This window comes from Pteropus medius, unplaced genomic scaffold (assembly GCF_902729225.1).
Source record: "Pteropus medius unplaced genomic scaffold, Ma_sr-lr_union100, whole genome shotgun sequence".
NCBI classification, from domain to species: domain Eukaryota; kingdom Metazoa; phylum Chordata; class Mammalia; order Chiroptera; family Pteropodidae; genus Pteropus; species Pteropus medius.
The window spans coordinates 35,869,142-35,881,801 of NW_024340696.1; the positions used below are offsets into that span (position 1 = coordinate 35,869,142).

A 12,660-nucleotide genomic window follows, 5' to 3' on the forward strand; every position below is an offset into this window, starting at 1 on the left:
ATTCTGTCTTTCCCAGGCCCCAGGAGGACTTTGCCCCTCTCTGTTAGCACTCAATATATTCTGTCTTATGTATAGTCACGTGACCTTCTTTACCCTTTGCTTGGCTCCTGACCATATCTAAACCCAGATTTTTATATTCTTTATATCCTTGAGAACAAAACAAATTCAGTTATTAGCATATCATCTACAATACCTTTTTAAATCTTTGTGGGATTGAAATATAGCACAGGGGAAGGGTTTATCTCTTCATTTCCTACAATGTCAGTGTCTGTCAGTTTGAACAGTTAAGATTATCTTTCCTAAATATTTTAGATGGTTAGTTCCTTGTTCATTAAATGTCTATTAATAATTTCAGGTAGCATTATGCTACAATTAACCCGCTGCATACATAGTCTCTAATTCTTCCTATATTCCCCTCTATAAGAAAAAAAGAAGAGAAAGAAAGGGTAGAGTGTAGCAAAAAGAACCCCACACTTCCCAACTACCCACCACATTTCTGGTACTAACATTATTTTTCAGAACTCCCAGTCTTGATACCACAGGATACTCTTCAACTTCATCTTCTGTACCCACCAACCCACTCTACCATGTCTATCCAATCACCAGCACTCATTAGCATTTCTTAAGCATCCCGTGGCTTCATCATTTCCTCCTTTTTTCCACGTCTATTGGTCAGTACAAAACCACATCACCTCACACGCAGATCACTACAGTCTTCTTGTCTTCTTATTTCTGCTCTCTTCCTTCTCATATTATCCTAAACATTGTAGTCATATTGGTCCTCGAAAATCACTGATTTCATTATTTCTGAGTCATGAAAGGCTGAGTGCAAGGAGCAAGGCTGAGGCTTCATAGTTTGTAGGCCTAGGAAATGTCATGGAAAGCAAATGTCGGGCACAGAGAAGATATATATATTTTTAAATACACATTATTTTGAGTTAAAGAGATCTCTGGAGCAGTGATACCTAAAACTAACTAATTATAAAACTCACCAGAGAAACACCAAACAATAAACTACAGCACTCTCTCACTACCCTCCACCATCACCCCTGCTTCCAAAATTTACTAGGTCTGATGCAGTGATGGTAATTTGTACTCCCCTCGCCTACCCCTAAGCTACCCATAATATCTGAAGGCAGTACCAGGGTTGGATGCACGCATCTCAATCTGATCTGTACAATCATTACCCAGTTCCACCCTTCACAGAGACTCACTGGTCTGGGATGGGATGTGGCATTGGTGTTTTATAAAGTATGCCCAAGTAATTCTAGGTTGCAGCCAGAGCCATTTTACTCATACCAATACCTCACACCAGGCCACATAGATAATACCTCAATAAATATTTCTTGTATTTAAAACTAACTACTGGCTACCTATTATCTTCAAATACAACTTCCTTGGCCTAGAATTTAAATACACAATCAAGCCCCTTTATTGGGGCATCTCAATTTAAATGAGACCACACTCAATATTCTCGACATACCACCAATCATGTTGATTTGCATATAAGCAAGAAGGTGCTTTTAAGTGACTAACGTGCTAGACTGTGCTAAGCACTTTTTTAATATTGTTGATTTACCATATGAGATTAAACAGTCAAAGATCCTTGTCAAATTCACTACTCTTTCTGGTCTACCTTCCTCCAAACCCCATGTCATTCCTACAACTCCACTCTCTCAAATAGAAAAATTTCAAAAATGTGTAAGTAATAAAATAAGCTGTTCTTTAGTCGTAAATTGAGATTATTTAAGTAATAAAATAAGCTGTTCTTTAGTGGAAATAAATAAATGTAATACTCATATTTTTACCAATTTGTATAATCTTTAAATTTCATTGAGGTAAATCTATAACATTTTATTTTCTCAGAATTATAATTAGCATAATACATTCAAAAGCATAATTTACTTAAAATTTGAAATTATTGAATTTAAATGTTTAATATTTAATACTCGATGTTTAGCTAGTAACTTCTAAACTTCAAGGAAATAGGTATCTACTAAGAATAGTAGAAGAAGAAAACAAAGTTATTTTGTAAACTTAATGCCCTGCAATACTAGATCAAAATCACAAACACAAATTTTCAGAAATACTCCAAGAAAAGCAAAATCCAAAATTACTGAATCATATGTCATAGAAAATAGCCTCTAATCCTCATCTAAGCAGTCTTTGCTCCTTCCAATGATTTACTGCTTTATATTTGTTAAAGATCTTCTGTTATATAAGCAAACTCCCCATTCATTTTAAATGTTAACTTATTTTTTGGTTTGTATATTTCTAATTATAAACCAAATCTTTGGATATTCTATACAAAATGGTAGAAACTTATAAGAAAGAAGAAAAATTGAAAGTTTAAATTTCAAGAGAATCCTTTAAAGATGTTCTAAATTTTTTTAACATTTGACAACCCCTATACTGCCTGCAGAAACACACAACTGGCTCTGAGATAGAATTAGTGGATGTGTTTGATAAGATCAGAAGACCCCAAAGAGATGTATGTTCTCCACAACTATCCCACCACAACCAGGAACTCTCTGAATAAAGAATCAGAATATCTGAAACTTCAATATCAAAAAAAACTATCATTCCTTCTTTTAAATGTCTTTGAAAATGAAAAAAGGATCCAGGAATAGAGAATCTTTTCAATCAGTGTGACCTCACATCCAGCCTCTTACTACTGAGAAAGGGAAAGTGAATGTGGAAGAAGTCCAGAGAGAGATAAAAGGTAACTAAAAAAAAATCTTTATCGTCTTCACAATCTTGCCCAAGCCTAGGCAAACAGACACACCAGTATTCCTCCATATCTGAGATATTCAGTGGGAAATAGAAGGTGGGTAAGCCTGAGCTATTTCTCTGAAACTGGAGGGAGAGCCTCTCTGAAGATGAATTCTACATCCCACCATCAACACTTACTACAGAAAGATAAAATTATCCTTCTTTCTTAGTTTTATCAGTTCTATCTCTGTGCTACAAATCAGGTAAGTAGGAGAAATGAATATTTAACTGAAAAATATAGCTTTTGTGTTTGCCTTGTTTAAAGCTCAACCTATAAGCAACAAAAATTATGTTTTCATAACTAAGGCGATGAAGAAATGTGACGAAAGCACATTAAGAAAATGTATTCAAGAAAGAGAATACCATTATAAAAGACACATCAAAAAAAAAAAAACTCCCCACGATTTGGCATCAGCTGTAAATAGCAAATATGCTGGTAAATTTTTAAACCTGTTCTTTGGAAACTTGAATAACCACATTTTTTTTTTTTCTAATGACAGCATTTTTATACTACAATAATATCTATAACCACGGCAGTATCTTTCAGAAGATCCTTTCCAAAGTAGTTCAAGATTTTGGTTTACATTCCAAATTAAATGAACCCAAGGATCCCAAGATTGAATCTCACCTTGAGAGGTTACTGCTCTTTTTGAATGAATCTTTTTAAGAAAAAAGATCTCCAGGGAAAGTAAGACCCTCTATCATGCAAGGACCTACTAGGCTGCCTATGCCCTTATGATGCTCTACTAATTCACTGATCACCCAAAAACTCTGAGAGTCTCCAATCCCAAGATAGTGAAGAGCCATTTCTTACAGGGGGCCCTTCTATCTTTGAGTAAGAGTAATCAAGTCTTCAAATTCTCAACCGATAATTCTTTTCATGTTAGTTCTCTTACCATTTGAAATCATGACAATATCCAATAAAAATCCTAGAACTTATGTTGTTCTTCTATAATGATGCCTCAGGATAGAAAATTATTTATGCTATGGGCTGGGAGAAACACTACTATAAAATTAAGTACTGTATTGTCTTCACTGTAGTGCTGAGAGTATTGGTGCCATACTTTTGCCCTTATGAAGTTTAGATTGAATCTAAAACATCATTGGTAACTATAGACTTTTAATCAATCCATTGTATCATTTTTGGAGATTATTCTGGAGGTATACCAATATTCTATTCATATTGTATAAAAGTAAAACCCCTAGATACCTAAAAGAGACTTTTAAAAGGTCCTATACTAATTTAAGGCATTGCAAACGCAGATGTTACAGAGAGTAGACAAGTAAAGTAACGCAAGCCATGATTAAAAGAGAAGAGGATACGGGCAGTGGTGAACTAAAAGGACATGCCTCAGCTAAAAGGAAGAGCTTTGACATGGCTCTAGTCACTTGCTGCCATTCAAGAATATGAGCCTGGTGTTAATCTTTCAGTGTTTTAAGAAATGCCAGAAAACTGATTTTTTTTTTAAATGTGTTATTTCCTAATTTTTAAATGTGTGGTTTTGTTTGTTTGTTTGTTTGCTTGTTTGTTTTTAAAAACAAACCAAAGAAACATAACTACAGACCAAATACGACCTGTAGGATGCCAGTTCTGACTTTTTAACACCCTTCCACTCCAAGTATTACAAAACACTGACCAGTAAAGATACTGGTAAATATCTTCTATGTTTAAAATTTCTATTTAAGATATGTAGAATTTGCCTCAAAAATCTATACATTTTTAATAATTTATTTTAGAAGATCCTTACTAGTATTAACTTAAGTCAATTCTGCTATGATTTAGGTCCTTACCTTTCAGATTTATTTTTAGCAGACTCTTCTGTGTTGACATTTTCAGACTTAACATACTAATTGTGCTGGAAAGATCAAGATTATATTATAGGTTTGCATCAGATTTATGTTCTAAATCTTACACTGATCAACCCTGCAATCCTAGACAAAATATCTGACCTTGCTAAATTTCAGTTTCCCAATACTTAATGGCAATACTAATGCAAAAATGTTGTTTCTTACACATAGTATTTTCTTATACTTTAACACTTTTCTCACCAAATATACTATGCATATATTTGACTAACCTTATTTTTTACCTTAAAAACAATTTAATAAGAAAAAATTAAAATTTGGTTTCAATGACACTATTATCAAATAAATGTGAAATATCTTTCTCCAAACATTCCTAAAAAAGGAACATTAAAACCTAAGAGGACAGTAACTTGCTACTAAGAAAAAAAGTGTTGACCTCACATTTCAGAAGCAGCTCAATTAAAATTCACATCTAAGTGCCTGATTATTTTGCTTTACTACCAATGAACGTGAAATTTTTCACATTTACATAGGAAAATTTTACAAAGTCAAATAAAAGAACATCTACTTTTTCCGTAATTTTTTCTACAGCTTCATTATCTAGATTTTTAAAGAAAATTTAATGATTTTTTCCATGACAAATTTCTGACATGTTCAAAATGTTTTTTTTTCAAAATATGTAGATACAGGGATTACTATTATAATATAACAACATAAAAAAATCTAGTATAAGCTTGTTTCAGGAAATCATCCCCTCAGTTATTTAAATTAGCAAGAACTTTTTTAGTCATATAGAAAAAAAGTATCAGTAATGATATGTTTTTAAAATATATTTTATTTATGTAAGTTATGAATTATAATGCTAATATCTAGAATTCTTAAAACAGGTTATATTTCAGAATCATAGAATTTATTATATGATGAACTTAACTATATGTCATATTAGTATATAAAAAGCTATATAAAAACAAAGAATGAGTATTACATATCACCTACAACCTTTTAGGTCAAAAGATAAATTTCTGAGTCATGATAAACACTAAAAATACATTCATTAATTATGGAAGCACACATATAATTCTTAACTTCTCTATACAGGGATAGCACTTTACATAATCAATGTTTTCTTGAAGTTAACACATAAACACACTAGAATTCACTAATTAAAAAAGTTGCTGGTAGATTCTTCTGTAAAACAAAGAATCCCAATTCAATATATATTGTGTTCCTTCTCTATCAAACCAAAAATATCAGATTAGAGGGCCACGAGGATGACCCTCTGCATTAGAAACTGTTACAATCATTAGGGTTGGTAAGTATTAAAAAAAAAAAAAAAACTATACAGTAGCTCCCCCTATCTGTGGTTTCACTTTCCACGGTTTCACTTACCCACTATCAATTGTAGTCCAAAAATATTAAGTGGAAAATTCAAGAAATAAACAATAAATGATAAGCTTTAAATCATGTGCTGTTGTGAGTATCATGATAAAATCTCTCTCTTTGCTTCTCCATTCCTCCTTGGACATGAATAATCCCTTTATCCAGCATATCCATGATGACTATGATACCTACCAATTAATCACTTAGTAACCATCTCAGTTCACAGTGCTTGGGTTCAAGTAAACCTTATTGTATTTCATAATAGCCCCAAAGCACAAGAGTAGTGATGCTGACAATTTGGATATGCCAAAGGGAAGGTGTGAAGTGCTTACTTTAAGTGAAAAGATACATATATATATATATAGGAAAAAACATAGTTTATATTGGGTTTGGTACTATCCTATATAGTAGGTTTCAGGCACCCATTGGGGATCTTGGAAGGTATTCCTCGCAGGTAAGGGGAGACTACTAGAATACAATCCTCACTGAAAAATAAGTAAGTTAACCCTGCTGTACATTAGTATCACCTAGAGAGCTTTTTGAAAAACACTAAGACTCAGCTTCTATCATGCCTCCACTGCCAAGCCCCCAAGCAATTTTGATCCACTTATGGTAGGGTCCATCATCAGTATTTTTTAAAAGGCCTCCAACTGATTCTAATGTAGCCTAAAAAAAAAAAAAAAAAAAAAAAAGAGCTGTATGTTTTATAGGGAGGCAATCCGAGTGTAAAAATTTAAACATACACACGTAAGGAAAGCAATATCCTCTTCTCTACCTCTCTCCCCTCACACCTCAAATCCTTGTTGCCATCTTCAGAGAAAAGGGGGAAAACTTGGATCTTTTAAAGAATGTGTACAGTTTAAGGTGAAAAAAATTAATAGAAGAGGCTATGGAAAGCAGAGGTAGTTTAGGGCAGAAGCCCTACAGGGCAAATCCACTGATAGGGCTATACTGCCTACACTGTGGTTTCTCCCACCAAATCATGGCATTTCGCCCACTTTATTTTATTACACTATCTGAAATTTCATCATTTATGGACTCAATCTTAACAACCATTTTCTTGCTAATACCACAACAACATCAGGTGGATTTAAGGAAGCAATGTTCTGATAGGGAAGATGGGAGGACAGATATACTGGAGTATGAAACACCTTGGGAAGCAATACATACCTAAGTGACTTAAGAATATTTAGTGTTCAAAGAGAGTTAAGTCAGTGAAAAGAAAGACAAATGAAAATATGAGCACCTGAACTAACTGACTTTTAGGATCTCATCCAACTCTGAGATTGTAAAATGCTATGAAAATACCAAGGACAAGCATCTCCTCCTCTTTTCCTCTCCTTACAGAGTTCCTTCCTCCTAAGACACAGACCTTAGGCTAGTGCAGTCAATAGATGAATTTTATTGTCTATATTTTTAATTCTACCAACTACTCGACTACTTTTAGGATTATAAATCTTACTTTTAAGACTACACATTAGTTATAATTTGAGTGTGTCTGGATTTTTTTAGGTAGGCTACAAGTAAATCTCTTTAGTAAACAGTAAACGTTAACTATACAAATAAACCTATCTAATGAGCTAAGAGTAAATTATATTATTACAACAGCTGTTAGACTGCTGACAGGAACCACAAAGATTCGACTTTAGCTTGAAAAGCATTTTAAAACCGACTCGACTAAAACAATACTTACAGGCAATTTTAAGTATCGTAAGCCTGAAATGTTTACATTAAAAAAAGAAAAGCTGCAAATTAATGAGGTAAGCATTCATTACAAAAGTTTTAAAAGTTCCCCATGAAGAAAAAAAAGCATAAATTAAAGAACCATAAAATAAATACATAATAGAAAAGCAAAACTAATAGCTGTTCTTTGAAAATACCAATAAAATTAATAAACCTCTAATAGACCAAGAACAAAAGAAGGCACGAATTAAAAAAAGAATAAAATCGGAGACATAAGTACAGAAACTGAAAATATTAAAAAGGTAATAGGACACTAATGAAAACTTTATATGAATTTGAAAATCTAGATAAAATGGACAAATTCCAAGAACATGATCATAGCAAAAACTGACTCAGTAATTTACAAATATTTTAAACAACCTTTTCCATGTGAAATAAAAATCATAAATGAAATCCCAAACTTAACACCTGATGTAGATCTGTGTGAGGTATATTAGTATTAATGAGCATACAACACATTAATGAGCAAATCTGAATTTGAGAAAGCTGCAATTTTTCTATATTTCACTGTTTAAAAAATCAATAGCTTGACAATAAAAGCTGGTCTCTGGTATCTCCAAAATAAAGAATATTATTTCTAATAACAGTTATAAGTAGTTGATTTAATAAAAAAAATAAACAAGAAAATCATGGAATTACAAAACAGACCATATATATAACCAGAAATACTAATGAAATTAGACACTTCTATTAGCAGGAATTCCTTCCACACTTTTTAAAATTCCCTTGAGAATCCAATGAAAACTGTAAATGTTTGTTTCTCCCACAGAACTGCAAGAAACACAAACTTTTGCATAAAATATTAAAGGCTTCAAGAATCCCCTGATGCCACCCATATATGAAATGAGTAGGAGTTTCAGATAAGGATAACTTCACGGTACCCGAGTCAATAAAGGTTTGCATAAAAATAAAAATATTTAAATGTCATCTCTGTGAAATCAAAATGAAATGCAAACACTGAATTGAAAATAATAAATTGAGGCACCTGGTTGGTAAACTTTTCAATGGAGAAGCTTAATTTAAGTAATATGAATCAAATCAAAAGAAAAACACAGGTCTCTAAAGAAACATATCCTTTGAGATTTACCTGAAATGAAATCTCTCTCATTAAACTTCCTAATTCTACTGCTTACAAAACCAGAGCACTCTGTACCTCTCCCACTGCACTTATGTTCCCGACATGTATCCCAGACATCTGAGTACATGCCTTTTCCCTTCACAGAAATTTAAGTCATTCCATGGGAAGTTAATAACCTCACTTCAGTTTTCCTGCGGTCCGTATGCATAATTGATTAACACGGACACTGAGATATCAGATCAGCAAAGGAAAAAGGGATCTTGGGAACGCAATGCTTTTTGGTATAGTGGCAGGAATACCTTGAAATAGTAGAACTGCTCTTAAAAGAACATGAATGAATCATTTACAATTAATGTTACTGTGCTGTTCAGGAGAAAATAAAAGTGGAGAAGTAGACTATGTTGTGGTGTGGCAGTGAAAACAAAGGCAGCTTTGTAAAATAAGTAAAGAATAAATAAATTCGGCATGTGGATGAATAAACGAAATAAAGAACCTCCAACTTGGGGGCTATTTTAACAACAGTAATAAATGAATATTTTTTATCTAACTACATTTAAGACTTTTTAGGGTCCGCTGGTTTGTTTGCTTAAGATATCAAAAGCAATTTTACTTGTGAAAATTTTCATCAGTTTCCTCCAGATGTAAGAGGATCTCTTCGGCGCACTCTAGGGAGGGAGCACCGGTGATCTTCTCCTTCACGCTCTGGAACAATTGCCTCAGCATTGCCTGCAGCATCGTCTGATCCTCGCCAGAGAAATGGGCCATCCTCTGTCAAAACCAAACGCCCACGTTCATTACTCTGGGTCCAAGCACACGCTGCGCACTGCGCAAGCGCACCCCCACCCAGGCCCTGCCTGCGCGCAGCGCCGTTCCCCAGGAGACGGCGGTAAGCGCGTTGGGGTGGGCCCTCGACTCCCCGGGGCGCGTCGTTCGGGAAATCAAGTCACCTTACTTTGGTGAAGCAGGGGTCCGCGAAGACCTGCCTTTGGTACTCGTTGTTGCTGGCTTTCAATACCAAAACTAAAGATGCCCCGCAAGTAACCGCACACAAGATCTCAAGTTCTGATGGGTGGGCCTGACGGCTTGACGTCAGAGTTACGCATTACGTCAGCACGTTGGCGCGGCTTCCTAGGTGAGAGGGAGTGCAGGTTGACCTACGTGGATCTTGGAGAATCGGGTGTGGTCGTTCTCCTTACCCTCGGATCGTTGATGGAATGGAAAAGAGTACGAAAAGAAAGTGTCAGTAAAAGTCAATAGATATGAAATTGAAAGTAGCCTGAAAAGTTGCATTTGAAGAGTGAATGGTACTGCAATGTTGCAATGCTGTTTTCCTCTTAACAACTAACACTGTTAAGATAAACCACGTGAATATTAACCAAAAGAGTTATAGAAGCTGTATTTATGTCAGCAAAAATAAAATTTAAGAAAAAAAAAGTCTTAGGGATATAACCTGTAACTAATTTTTAAAAATTGCTCAATTCAACAGGAGGATAAAACAATTTTGAGCTTTAAGCAAAATTCCTTCTCCAAAAGTCTTAATTTTACAGAAAGTTTCTGTACATGTTCTTATAAAATATCCTTCCACTTCAAAGTTAAATACCTAAGATCTATATTTTTCGCATTTGCTTTTTCAGATTGCAAGAAAGAGAGAAATTAAAATTGCTTCAGCAATTGCACAACATTTATGAAGACCTGAAATATCATTTATTATTGTTAAAGATGCAAAAGCCTCTCCCAAAACTGCTGTAAATTACTTCTCCGCCTTTTGGCTAAGATCAAGTGCAAAAACTGTTGTAGCAACCTGATTACCTTGTTGGTCATACTGTAATAACCCTACCATTTTCATGACTCAGTTTGTCTCTTTATCATCTCTGCTTCTGCTGCCTGTGACCATCTTTTCTTGGTGCCTCCTGCATTCAAAACTCCCAAAGACCCTGTAGTGGATGCCATGGTGCACAGCCAAGATCTACCTTCAGGACAAAGTTCTTACTACCCTAACTCTTTGAAATGATGGTTGCTAACATTTCACAGCTGAGCCCCACTTCAGGAATTGCCCTGTAAGAAGGAAGCGGCATGCCCAAGGTTATGCTTCCTACCAGAAGGAGGCCCAGGCCCGCTGACTGGTCAGTGTAGGATCTAGTAGGCCATAGGCCATCCCTCTTATTTTAATTGGGACAACGCGGAAGCACCATCCCAGCTTCAGAACTCCTCATGTGATTCGCTGAAGCCTCTGTTACAAGAGCATTACAGTTGAAGTTCTCCATATCCCTAATTTTGCTACCTAAACTCCTACCAGACATTATTTCCAGAATGCACACTAATAAATATGCTTATAAATCTCAGATTCTAAGACCTATTTCCAAGGGAATGCTAGCTGTTACAGAATATGATTGGATCAATTATGTGTTATCCCACTATCCAATGTATGATGTTGAATAGGATGAGTTTCTGATGATGGCATCAACTTCTGTTCTTCCTATGTCTGTTCTGTACGTGGACTTTTGCCAATGTGCTGATTTTTGTTCCAAATGTATGTGGCCACAATAGAAGGGTCAGTTGCTTAAAACATGGATTTCACGTGTTTAATCAAAAACAGAAACTAGTCTGTGAGCGTAGAAGGCGCTTGGGGCTCATGGACTTGGAATGAGATAGAAGATGCATGTTGTAGCCGTCAGCCCCCGATAGACACACGGACCACCAGAAACCAGTGAGTTATAGGAAACGTACTCTTTATTCAGCCAGCTGGGTCTGCCAGGGGTACGCAGACCCCAAATTAAGCTGCCCTGAAATGTAGAGGTATAGGGTTTTTAAGCCCTAAACCCCATTCTTCATCCTGTTTGAACACACAAGTCTATTTTTCTTCTTTTTGCTGTCAACCCACAAATCAGTTGTGCAAGCAGGGGGTACAGAAGCAGAAAGCTTATTGTTAAAACGTTATGTTCCCATGGGTGATAGCCTATGTTCCCATGGGCAATAGCCAAGCAGTAATTGTCCAGCCAGCACATGCAAAAGTCTAGCAAAGTCCTTGAATTGGGGAAATTGCTCAGTAATTGTTGGGTATGATTATTATTGTTGCCCATTTCTACAACTTTGGAATTGAGTATTTTCATAGAAATTGGCCAGGTCCAACTTATATAATCTAATAAGAAAATAAAGCATTTTAAATTTTCAAAGATTTGAAATTGGCTTTTTTTTCCCTAGGCAATAAATCAGAATGGAATCTCTAATTAAAGCCTTCTTTATCTTTGCAACCCCCCATGTTAGAATGGACTTTGTTTTTTCCCAAATAGATATTGTCATTTTTTGAAAACCAAAGACTTAACTGATGGAAAATTCCTCCAAAAATCTGACAAAGTTTGGACATTTATCCAAAATATAAGTGCTTGGCATTGAAGGTTTGCTCTAAAGTCTGGAAAAAGAATCTGAATTAGTATAGGTATCTGTTTTTTCACTTATCTGGATTTTACTTACTGATCCCACCTAATATGAGCTTTTGTTTTACCTTCTCTTTCTATCCTTCTTTTAACAGGAAGCCAGAAAGAATCTCACTCTTTTGAAAGCAAGGTTATAATACATTTACTCTCAAGTAACAACTTTGCTTTTGAAAATTTGACACAGTTTTAAGTACTTACCCAACTTTGAGGGCAGAACCAGAAGTCTTTTTATATAGGAACTGTAAATGACTATTCAAAGTAATTCCTGTAAATATATGTCATATGCTCTCTCATTAGTCTAGATAATAGCTAATAATAGATTAACAAGCAATCATTTTCGGACTTGGGCTCTACCTTCAGAGTTCACTTATATCTTGTATAAGTTTAGGTTACAATATAAGCCACTGTAAAAGAAAAGTGGAGAGGACCACAGAGATACAGTATCTT

At 34.9% G+C, this 12,660-nt stretch overlaps 1 protein-coding gene across 3 annotated transcripts in view; it reads right to left on the bottom strand.

Annotated features, from left to right (window-relative positions):
* The window catches only part of TBC1D32 (TBC1 domain family member 32), a 167,799-nt gene extending 157,918 nt beyond the window's left edge, over nucleotides 1–9,881 (bottom strand). The window contains exons 1-2 of one of the 3 annotated variants that reach the window (XM_039871447.1): nucleotides 9,727–9,881; nucleotides 9,390–9,547 (exon numbers count right to left, since the gene is read on the bottom strand). In XM_039871447.1, coding sequence (XP_039727381.1) covers nucleotides 9,390–9,544 — 155 coding nt within the window. In that variant the 5' untranslated portion in view covers nucleotides 9,545–9,547; nucleotides 9,727–9,881. Of the gene's footprint in view, nucleotides 1–692; nucleotides 865–9,389; nucleotides 9,548–9,726 lie in introns of those variants that run through there. The other 2 variants (XM_039871455.1, XM_039871465.1) reach the window with 2 other exon arrangements.
* Between the last annotated feature and the right edge of the window lie 2,779 nt (nucleotides 9,882–12,660).